Source organism: Mastacembelus armatus, chromosome 15 (genome assembly GCF_900324485.2).
Source record: "Mastacembelus armatus chromosome 15, fMasArm1.2, whole genome shotgun sequence".
In the NCBI taxonomy this organism is placed as follows: Eukaryota; Metazoa; Chordata; class Actinopteri; order Synbranchiformes; family Mastacembelidae; genus Mastacembelus; species Mastacembelus armatus.
The window spans coordinates 10,299,915-10,310,853 of record NC_046647.1 but is presented as its reverse complement, the minus strand read 5'-3'; the positions used below and the strand labels follow the sequence as shown (position 1 = coordinate 10,310,853).

The 10,939-nt window shown below is 42.1% G+C and overlaps 2 protein-coding genes across 3 annotated transcripts; both read left to right on the top strand.

Moving 5' to 3' along the window:
• The first annotated feature begins 208 nt into the window (after positions 1-208).
• On the top strand, positions 209-2,742 carry prr18 (proline rich 18). Its single transcript, XM_026310171.1, has one exon. The coding sequence runs from the start codon at positions 612-614 to the stop codon at positions 1,371-1,373; it is 762 nt and encodes a 253-aa protein (XP_026165956.1). The 5' UTR covers positions 209-611; the 3' UTR covers positions 1,374-2,742.
• Positions 2,743-2,840: 98 nt separating this feature from the next.
• On the top strand, positions 2,841-10,246 carry LOC113132209 (uncharacterized). 2 transcript variants are annotated; one of them, XM_026310170.1, is made up of 7 exons: positions 2,841-3,326; positions 4,980-5,096; positions 5,336-5,491; positions 7,227-7,307; positions 7,439-7,577; positions 7,689-7,797; positions 10,050-10,246. In XM_026310170.1, exons 1-7 carry the CDS (start codon positions 3,135-3,137, stop codon positions 10,219-10,221), a joined length of 966 nt encoding a protein of 321 aa, XP_026165955.1. In that variant the 5' UTR covers positions 2,841-3,134; the 3' UTR covers positions 10,222-10,246. The 2 variants fall into 2 exon arrangements, with proteins under 2 accessions (XP_026165955.1, XP_026165954.1); XM_026310169.1 differs by lacking the exon at positions 10,050-10,246 and having other exon boundaries at positions 7,689-8,102.
• Positions 10,247-10,939: the final 693 nt, after the last annotated feature.

The window sequence follows — 10,939 nt, the reverse complement described above, 5'->3', positions numbered from 1 at the left end:
CTCTTTAAGTTCAAGGACAGGCAGGATTATCTTTACATACCAAGGCAAAGTGTATTTTTATGAGCACATGTAAGACAAAGATTGCATACACACTTCAGTGGAGTACATTTTTATTAAAATTAGAATAAAGAGAAAACACTTTAGGCAATTACATCCATCCAGTCATTATGCCACGTTTCCATAGAGATTATTAATGTTTCAAACTGATCAGCAGTTAAACATGTTTTGAGTAGTTTATGTGCATCAGCCGGTTCAGTGGGAAACAGCGGAGCGGCGCTGTGAGAAAAGATGGAGGGTATATGAAGTGGACGTGGCTCATCGCCTGAGGAAGTGTTTGGAAATTATGAAATGACATCACCACCGTTTTGTCGTGGCTTTGTTTGGTGCGTCTCCTGACCACGCCTTCCTGCCAGCACCACCATAAAGCAGCCAGGCTGTGCGCGTGCACTCACTGAACTCCAGTCAGTGCAGACAACAGGTGCACCACATCCTCCCTCCACCTCTGTCGGATAATGCCCGCAGAGCGCCGCTCCTCTGTTTGCGCAGGGCTTCCTCATCTGCACTTTGAACACTTGCACGTTTTTATATCCTGATCACTTCCAGACACAAAAATGCCTTTTCCGCCTATCAACCTCCATCAGCGGATTTCATCTCCTGGCAGGGACCTATTCGGGAAGAAGAAAGCCAACGGAGTGCCTCCTCACACTGAGCACACCAGCAAATCCGGCGGAGAGAAAGGGGTGTCAGAAAAGCTGTCCAATTCCTGGACGTCGGCGAATATAAGGAATTTGGGGCGAAAACCACAGCGAGATAAGAGTAAAAGCCCAACTCAGAAGCCGGGTGCCGATCAGGAGACTCAGGGAAAGTGTTCCTGGTTGACGGTTCCCAAACCTCAGGACTCATCAGAAGGAGTCCGGCGCTCCAGCTCCATGGATTCCGCCAGACAGCTCCAGAGCAAAGACGAAGGAAAGAAGGAGATTCAGTTTACTCTCAGTCTCACCCCTGAAGCCATTCTTGTCATCCAAAAACGTAATCTAGAAAAACAGATGATGGCAAAGCAGCAGAAGTGTTGCGCCTCCGCGGACTTTCGGCACAGACGAGTTTTCCCATCCAAAAAGGCGCACGGAGCGTCCAAGGGCTGCGCTCCTGTAGCCAAAGTGGAGAGCGCCGAACAGGATATCACCGCCATCGTTAAAATATCTCTGTTAAATGATCAATACAAATATGACGATGTGGAATATGAAGAAGAGGACGGAGACGTGGACGAGACTGTCGTAAGGAAATGCAAAGAGTGGCTGAAAGGGGTCGAAAACGCTGCTGCTTTGGGAAAAGTCGACAAACTTTCTGCACTCCCGCACCTTAAAGGCTGCTGATACTTGACGTTTGATCGTTGGATCTTTCATTTACGAGAAGGAACAGATGATGAACTTATGAAATGCGTGCACCCAATGCAGGCCTGCTGCAGTGACATCTTAAATTTGAGTCCTGTAAATGAAAACATATGTAAATGGGAGGAGAACATTATCCACTTGCCGCCAAAGCATTGTGCATTTGTTTAGGATTTAATTCCTAATCGAGATGTCACGGCCTTTACAAATGACACCCATTCAATAAAGCAAAAGAGATGAGTCAGTTGCATTACTGTAAGAGGAAATTTGACATTTGTCGCAACGAAAATCCGATTTTAAAGCTCAACTGCAGCTTGGTTAATTCAAACAGGGTTCTTACTCTGCACAGGGATTTTGCTTTGCGAGTTCAATGCCTGTTCAGTGTTTTGTTGAAGTCTGAATTTAATACCTTACTATTCTCGACCTTTGCACATGTTTTGTTTTGTTTTTTCCAGTGGGATACCTCTAGATTGGCAGAGGCATTTGCGTAAAGGGACGCAAAACGGTTCCTTTGTGCTGAAGAACAATAAAGTGTCAGCAACATGGCTTTATACGCGCCTGCTGCTGAAACCAAACTGTACTGTTTATTTTTCCTCTGATGGGAGGGTTATATCCTTTGTAGGGATTTATCAGCGATGCACAGTATTTAATATTGGCTAAATATTTGTACTGTCAAACGTTTTCTCAGCTGACATCATGCCACTTGAAGTAAAATGTTTTTTGGTTGTTTTTTTTTTGTTCATTAAATAAGTGTCACTGACCCTTTTCAATCACTTAAAGGCTGATTTGTGCTGTGCCTCTTAAATAATTCTGTTACATGAAGCTGATTTGCAGTCATTTATGTTTCTTTAACATGCTTGGCCAGTTCCCAGACAGTAAAGACTCTTTGTTGCCACTCGAGCTACCTGAAGGCATTTGGGCATTAGTGCTTTAAGCTTCTTAGATTTCGTGTTAAGCAGGGTTGACCAATGTACTGCAGGGCCCAGGTGCATGATCCCTTTAGGAAATTACCACCAATCTGGTTTTGTCTAAAAAAAAAATAATCCATGTAGCTACTAGAGAGAAATATTATTGGTATCAGAATCTGGTCCATGTCTTCACCCAAAGTGACAAAAATACATGATTTGAAATAAAGGTATCGATACATTGAATTAACATCTTCATCCTGCCCTTTCCATACTTGTGGTATTCACTGAGCTACAAAAGATCATGTTTTTTATTCTACAGGTGGTAATGGACTTTGTGTTACTGCTCAGGGAGAAAGAGCTGGCCAGGGACCAAGTGAGGGCTTAGAAACAAACCAAACTGTTCTCTGTGGGGATAAAAGAACAATAAACTAAACATCTACAAATTACACCACAGACAGCTTTTGCTTCTTTTTGTCTTCACTTCAGCGTCCTACGCTTTATTGTACTGATCATCAAATCAGTCAAGAGAAACGTTGATGGAAACAACAATCACCTGCAAGCTTTGCACACTGGGTTTCAGACATAGTTGAAATATCTGCATAGTGTGGCAGTTCCCTGCAATAAACTTGAACTCTTTTGTATTCTCTGTAACTTGGTAACCAGAGTTTTACTCAGTGCTGTACACTTTATTGCTCAATTACAACTTGAACAGAGCAGTGTGGCGTTTGAGACATTTGGCTATAAGTGTGCATTTGAAAAGCTCACACATAAAAATACTGGTAAGCTGTTTTTGTATAATTACTTCCACTTATACCTTCATGTAACACTGTCGTTTGTTATGATTTTGGAATCTGATGGCAAATCGTTTTCCTGTCAGCGGTGCGGATTCTTCGTTTTTTCCCAGTGGTCTGTGTCAGTTTTCTCTAAAGGTTACCTAAGCAGTGGATTTGCCATGAGATCTGAGTGGAGACAGTCCAGCACTCTGCCCCCTGTTTCAGATGTACGCGTACTACCTGCTGGAGTTCGAAAGGTATTTCAGATTAGCGTATTTTGTGGTATTGTATGTGAAATTACAGATTTTCATTTTGTTCTCCTAGAACCAAAGGCAAACATTGTTCTAGGAGCTCCTGGAAAGCTCCTAGAACAAGGCATCTTGTCTTGAATGGATGTGTCACAAAGTGGTTTTATTGTCACATGTGGCAGGGTGAGATTAGGGCTGAGCCAGAACAGTTTGTACCAAGACCCGTCCGGTTGTCCATGGTTCCTGTGACGATATTATCAACTGGCTCAGTGACTGAAAGTTGTGTAATCCTTCTCTATTGTGTCATTTCAATTGTGCTCTTGTTTATGTGCCTCCCTCTCATATTCATTGCTGTCTGACTTAGGCCTGAAGCCGGGCTATTCATCACAGTCCTGGGGGTGAGAACTGCATTATTATGACTGGAGTAGTTTGAATACTTGTATTGAATAGGAAAAGTAGAATTTTAAAATAGCAGGAGCTGGCAACAGTTGAGACGGTTTTTCCAACCTGCCCTTCAAGGTCCTTTTCATAAAGAGCTGTTAACTCCAACCCATGCTGCAGGTCTCTCCATATTTCATCCTCTGCCAAAAACTGTTCCTGTTTACCCCTGCAGCATCTAATGTCTTTATTTTCTGTTTCAGTCTGCAATGACTCAGTCTCTGATCAGTCAGTGCCATCGAGCCTTCTGTTTTTAAATCAAGAGTAAAAAAAGAAATTGCCGCAGGCTTCTGTCCATCACACTGCAGTATCATGATTACTGTCTAGCAGAGTGACGTAGTACAGCAGGACAGCTGCATCATCCTCCGCTGATTTACAGTGGCAGGCAGCACAGACGGATGCTGCCTTTGGCCCGTCACTGACACTTTGCACACAGCAGTGAGAGCAAAGAACTTCAGGTCCTCCTGCTCTGCCAGGACATTACTGTGGCAACAGTTCTGATAAATCCTGCATCTCCAAAGACAAAACAGACACTTCCTGAACAAAATCTACCCATAAACCTTAGTAATGTGGTCATTCAGTAGCAGCCTTTTAAGAGCAGGACATTTTTCGGGGCAGGGTGACCTCAGAGAGAAGACTTAGATCAGAGAGTGCAGTCTTCCCATAAAAGCTCAGACATGATTTATTCTTCATCTGAGGGTTAGAAAAGGAGGCACGTAGCTCCATGTTTTTCTGTGTAATTAATCTGCTTTGACGTTGTTGCTGTAACTCTTTCATTTTTTAAAAATGAACTAATGAGCAACTAATGCTCCACATTTTGCATTGCAGAATCTATCTTATTATTTTCCTTTTCTCTTTAGACTTTTTGTAGTCTTTGATGGGATGTAGAAGACGAAATATGTTCCTGAAACTTTTCTCTGTGACTTCTGTTCATTCCCATTATAGAGTCAGGGCAGATCATAATCTAAATCTGTTTGCTAGAGACACGCTTAAGAGTTGGAAATAAGGGAGGGATTTGTAGGAAAGGAGGTGGACATGTTACTGCTACGTATCTTTTTCCCCTCTTTTTGCTGGCTATTGAAAGAGCACAGTGTCAGGGGAGTTGTGTGGGAAGATGCGCTTGGCAGGCGAGAAGGATTACGAAAAACGCATTCTTTTTTAATCTCCATGCAAGCTGACTGGTTCACTCCCACAGCGTCTAAATAGGGTTTTTACTATTAATAGGGAGGGAATGAAGTCAAAGCCTTGCCCTGGATGAGGAAGTCAAGGAAGGCGATGCAAGACAGTGGTCCAGACCCAGACCAAGAGGCCAAGGCCCGGAGGAAGGCTCTACTGGAACAGGTTGATGAATACTGTACCCATCTTATAACATTTTAAAACACTTATCGTCACAGACAAGGCATAATAACACTGCAACAGAACATAGCATTTGATTGATGCCTCATAGTAATATATGATTTCACTTTTGTCTGTGCTCAATACAGGAACAACATGCTCTGCCCCTGAGCTCAGCCACTGCTTCCTTTTAGCTAATTTCCTTTAAGATGCTGTCGCCTTCACTGTCTTTGTTTATTCTCTAGCGCCATCTAGAGGCCTACAGGAACATGCACCGTCTCAGAGACGCTCTCTATAACCGCTATGCTGCCCTGCTCAAAGACAAGGTCCATTCACAAAGATTGCTGCTGCAGCAGAGAGAGGAGACAGCCAGAGCAAAGTCAGAGAATGAAACGAAGCAGGTACATCATTTATAATATTATAAAGCTTAACTTGCAAAACTGAGAGTTTGCATACAACCTCTCTGACGTCCACATTTAATGGTTTAATTTTAAAGATAAGATTTTTTTTTCATCCATCCATTATCTATACCCGCTTATTCCTCATATTGCTCAAGATTTTCCCAGCTCTCTTTGGGTGAAAGGCAGGGGTCCACCCTGGACAGGTCACCAGTCCATCACAGGGCCACATAGAGACAAACAACCTCACACACTCACACTCAATCCTATGGGCAATTTAGAGTCACCAATCAACCTGACATACATGTTTTTGGACTGTGGGAGGAAACCAGAGTACCTGGAGAAAACCCACACAAGCACAGGGAGAACATGCAAACTCCACACAGAAAGGCCCCTGATGGGTTTCAAACCAGGAACCTTCTTGCTGTGAGGCAACAGAAGTCAAAGCCGTGCCCTGGTGCCACCATGCTGCCTTTTTTTTTCATCACAACATTATTTAGATATAACACAGCATGAAATGAAATAATAAAAGTTCTAAACTTTAGTTCTCTTCTACAAGACACAGGCAAAACCAGATATTAATCCAGGACTTCACTGATGTTGTACTTTAATGGTGTTAATTTGTAACATTCCTAACAAATCTCCAATTAACCAAAATCCCAAACAAACTTTGAGATGAAATGAATATTTATTATTTTGCCAGAGGCCTGTTGGCAGTGGCTTGGTTGGTTGGGGGTGGGGCCCAGATATTCTGTTCTGGGCCAGATTTGGCCATTGTCAACACTGTGTCTGGGCTCAGATACACAACTATGCAAAGTCAAAGCTTCTCTGTCTTGTCAACACCTTCACTTTCTCTGAAGTGACATGCATATCATTAACACCACTACAGCTGCACTTAACAACTTCATCCTGTCAGTCTTTATGTTAAACACTGTGTGAGCAGTATCACAGGCAAACACCACTGATGGACATGACTTCTGCAGCAACTACTGTACAAACCTGCTTTAGTCAAATCAAAAATTACATTAAATGATTTGTAAGTAACATTCCAGCTTTTAATTTATGGCTTTTTTATTTAATTCTATGGAAGAAAAGATAGACCATAATAATTTGTGTCCTATAAATAACAGATTATCACTACTGAATAATTAATGTTGAAATTTAATATAAATTCAATTACACCATTGAAATGCTTTTCTTTTTTTTTGTTGTTCTTTTACCTTTTGCTGTGGCAGCTCTGATTGACTTTGGTTTTGACTGTCTTCTGTCTGTTCTGACTGGGTGTGAACAAAGCAATAAGCTTCAGAGAGGGGGTCTAACATGTGAAAGAGATCCTGTCTTATCTTCCCCTCCTGTAAAAGCTGAGTTTCTTTTTTTGGGGGGGGGGGCAAACAGAACACAATAAAAGACTTCAGAGGCCCTCTAGTAGGAATCCTTTGCTTCAAACTGCTGAGCAAATGAAACTACCCGCTGTTTCCTCAGCTCAGATGGAGAGGCACTGTCACAGACATGGAGGTGAGGCAGGACCAAAGCAGGCAAAAGCAAGAACACCTGCTGGGGCCTAATTGGTCCCTACAGCAGTTAATGGCTTCCTGTGGCTGTGTGTTTACTTCTCATTTGTTCTGTGTGCTCTGTTTCCCAGCTCCTGAAACAAGGAGGCTCACTTTAAAATCTCCATTCCCACAGCCCCCTGTCTCTGACTGTCTGACTGCCACCTCCTCTTTTCTTCTGTACTCAGAAACAAAAGAAGCTGGCCTTCTCCAAGTTGCAGCACGATGACTCGTACCTGACGTCTCTCCCCAAAACCAGTTACTACCTGGTAGGTCTTGACCCAGCACTGAAAGTAAGATTACACTTAAACTGTGACACCTGAGCTCTGTCACTGATTCATGTTAGATCACTCACTATGACGCTAATCACAGCATTGTTCCCCTGGATCTATTTTCTAAGATCTTTGATCTCCAGAAGCAGTTAGCAGAACATGGATGTCTGAAAACCCACCATGACTTGGAGGACTTTTATAGGAGTATCAAATATAACCATCAACCATCACAGCTACGCAGAAGTCTGCAGGATGTCAGGAAAATGAGTTCGGTTATAGATCCATGCACATTTTTACTGTCTCTTTTCCTTGTTCTTATATCTGTTATGGAGAAACAACAGAAGTGACCATGTGCATATTTTGATGTAATGTTGACAGTGCTGGCAAGCAGATCTGCAGCTGATTTGTCATCTCAGGACAGGACATGTGAAAAACATCCCTGCGCTGCTGAAGACAGAGGACACAGGGATCACACTTGCAATTCCAGGTTGTGTCAACATAAACTCTACATTTGTTTTAGTCATGTTGGTCAATGTCAATATGCATCACTTTTTTCCAAAATATATTTCAGTGATTACTTTATGAAACTAATACACGATAATGTTACTGAAAAATCCAACAAAGTTTTTTCAAATAATCATAATCTCTGCTCATTCAATCATATAAAAGGGGATAGTTCATGACTTTTAAAGTGGTAGAATAAGACTTGAGCTTTATTTGAGCAAACTGAAATTCATCTGGCATTAACATGTTTGCCAAATGTTGTTGTTTTCTTTTTGTATTATCTCCATATCTGAGGAACTGCAGTGTGCAGTGGGATTTTATGTATCAAAGACAGGGCAGGTGCCGGTGGTGGGCCGGCAGGGGAATGGTACCCAGCTGCAGAGATGGTACTAAGCTAAAACTGTGAGTACTCTGGATCTCTGTTTGTGCTGCCTTCAAGAACAAACACCGACTCCACTGGAGGCTTGTTTAGCATGGACCCTCCTGGAGGACAGAGCTGATTACTCACGTAGAAGTGACATGACCAAACACAATCTGACCCCTCTGTTGTGGAGACTCACCTCCCCAGACGGCTGCTCTGGCTCTCGCAAACATCATCCAGGGGGAAAATGTCATAATTATGTCCACGACAAAAGAGATATAGCAATTGGGCCAGTGGTGTCACTTCACGTCGGCACTGCAAGCAGATGTTGACCTGTTTGGAAAGTGGCTTCTCTGGTAAAGCTTTATGGGCTTTCAGGCAAACAACGCCTGTATTAAAGTGTCAGCGATAGAGAGCGAGTCAGTTAGACTTTGAGTTGTAATGTGGTCACTAGTTATACAAATATTATCCCGGTCATTTAGAAGAATCTAACTACACATGGTGTGATTTAGAGCTGACATAGTCATTCAGTTTATACACTTAATTTTTTTTCAGGACTTCAATACTTCAATCAGCACTTACACTATTAAAATTTCTATATTAAATGCCACTTCGACTGTTCTGGTATTTAACAAAACTCCCCCAAAAATTTCCATATATCATATATAACACTATACCGGTGTTTTTGTTTTTAGTTCATCTCCAGTCCACGTGGTTCAGACCTGTACACATATCACTTTCAGGATCCATGGTGTTTATATGTTGTGACTGTATAACAGGACGGTGTGGGTCACTGTCACTCCCTGTTAATTAGAGCTGAAGTCTGTTTAGTAGGGGCATGTATGATGTTAGCACACGGCTGCCACCATGAAGCAGCACATTGGCTTTGGGACATTAGGAGCCTGGTAAGAAGGCGAGTGAAGGCTCGCGCTGACAAGTCTTCCATCAGTGTGAAATCTCACCGCTGCACAGACAAACATGGCGAGACAGCGCCATAAGCACATTCCCCACATCCATGAGAAATACCCAAAATAAAAGCAATTAGAGCTGAAGCCAAAATATGAAGTGCTCCTTTTTTAAGGCAATGAGCCAGTTTATCCAATCTGTCCTGCTTTGTGGTTATTTATATGTTTATTATTAGCGCCTATGATTTATTGGACAGTTGAGGCAGTAATTTGCTATCTGTGTGGCCATCTGGTCATGGTCTCTTCAACATGCTGAATTTCACAAGTATGCAGTACAGATCTGCAAAAGTAGACTGACCAGAACATACCATGTATATTACTAGAAAAATGACCATGATGGATGGAAAATGTACATAAGTGACAGCTGGTCTGGCTGCTTCTTATTCTACAGTACTCTAAGTAATTTAGAGTTTTTAATAGTCAACCTTCTACAACATCACCTGTCAGTATATATCAGTACAACTGTTGTACATATGTATAGATCTGCATCCTCATTCCTCCACCTGCATCCGGCGCAGCCCGTACGGTTTGTATATATCTGTTAGCTGCTGCACTGTCCTGTGAGTAAACGCTGCCGTACTCAGGAGTCCTCCCTGGAGCTAGTTTGCACCCAGCAGACAAAGTGTGTTGTCACCCGAGTGCGCAGTGTTATCGGGTGTGAGCAGCACCACACTATGGCTAGTAGCACACCATTATGGTAGCATAATGGTGTTGATGGTAGCACACCATTAGGAATATACAGTATTAACAACCTGGCATGTTGTGTGCAGGTCACACATCACAAGCAGCAAGGACGTTGACAAAGATGATTTTATACACATGTAAAGGACTGAGACCGATTTCATATATTGGGTTAATGTATAATTTTTATAGACGACATTTTTTGTCCCTTCATGTGTGTGTATGTAGGTTATTAGAGCAAGGGTCTCACTCAGGGGTGACTTCAGTGGAGCTGAACTACGGTGGCAGCCAGGAAAAGGATGAAATTGAGCAAATGTTTCCCAAGGTTAGTGTCAAAACCACAGGAGCAGTAATCTCTTTTAACAGGGGTAGTGAGAGGCAAACACACCTGGAGCAGTGATCACCCTATTGCCACCTCAAACCAACACTCATAAACCCACACCGATAGAATGCACTTTGCAGAAAGCTGTATTACTACTGGCTTAATGTTTTATTTTCACTCTTTTTCACTTCCTCACGTTTCAGTTTCTATTTTTCTTTCGCCATCTGAGAGTCAGATCAGATGATTGTCATCACTTTCATGACTGGGCAGTGTGAGCTGCTACCAACAGCCAGTTAGCCTAGCTTAGCATAAAGACTGGAAACAGGGGGAAACAGCTAGCTTGGCTTGATTCACAGACAGACCTTAGCTCCACCTCTAAGGCTCACTAATAATCATATTTAATATTTAATGCATATAAAAACTGTATCTGTCTTCTCTCAGTAAGGCAGCAAATTAATTTTTTTTAAAAAATGTGTATAACAAATCATGTAAAATGTGTAGTTTTTTAAAAAAAAAAACATGGGTATTACCCATCACTACGGAGAGGACTTATTAAAGTTTATTGATTGAATTATGAAATTCTGCAGAATTTAAAGAAGGCAGAAGATAATACTAAGTGGTGAGAAGTATATTTTCATATTTTTACAGTCATGTCAGAGATCAGGAGAGAGGCTGGTAAAAGAAATTAGGTTATGCTCAGGTGCTGAGATGAGCATATATGGACAAGCATGCAGGACTCATTTTTGTTTCACCTCTGTGTCAAATTGGGCCTGAGCAAACAGAGGAAGAGTCCGGC

Coding starts and splice junctions, on each gene's coding strand:
- prr18 (XM_026310171.1), top strand. CDS start 612: ATGCCTTTTCCGCCTATCAACCTCCATCAGCGGATTTCATCTCCTGGC.
- LOC113132209 (XM_026310169.1), top strand. CDS start 3,135: ATGATTTTGGAATCTGATGGCAAATCGTTTTCCTGTCAGCGGTGCGGA. Junction 5,492..7,226: donor CAGAGAATGAAACGAAGCAG/GTACATCATTTA, acceptor TTCTGTACTCAG/AAACAAAAGAAGCTGGCCTT. Junction 7,578..7,688: donor GCAGGATGTCAGGAAAATGA/GTTCGGTTATAG, acceptor TAATGTTGACAG/TGCTGGCAAGCAGATCTGCA.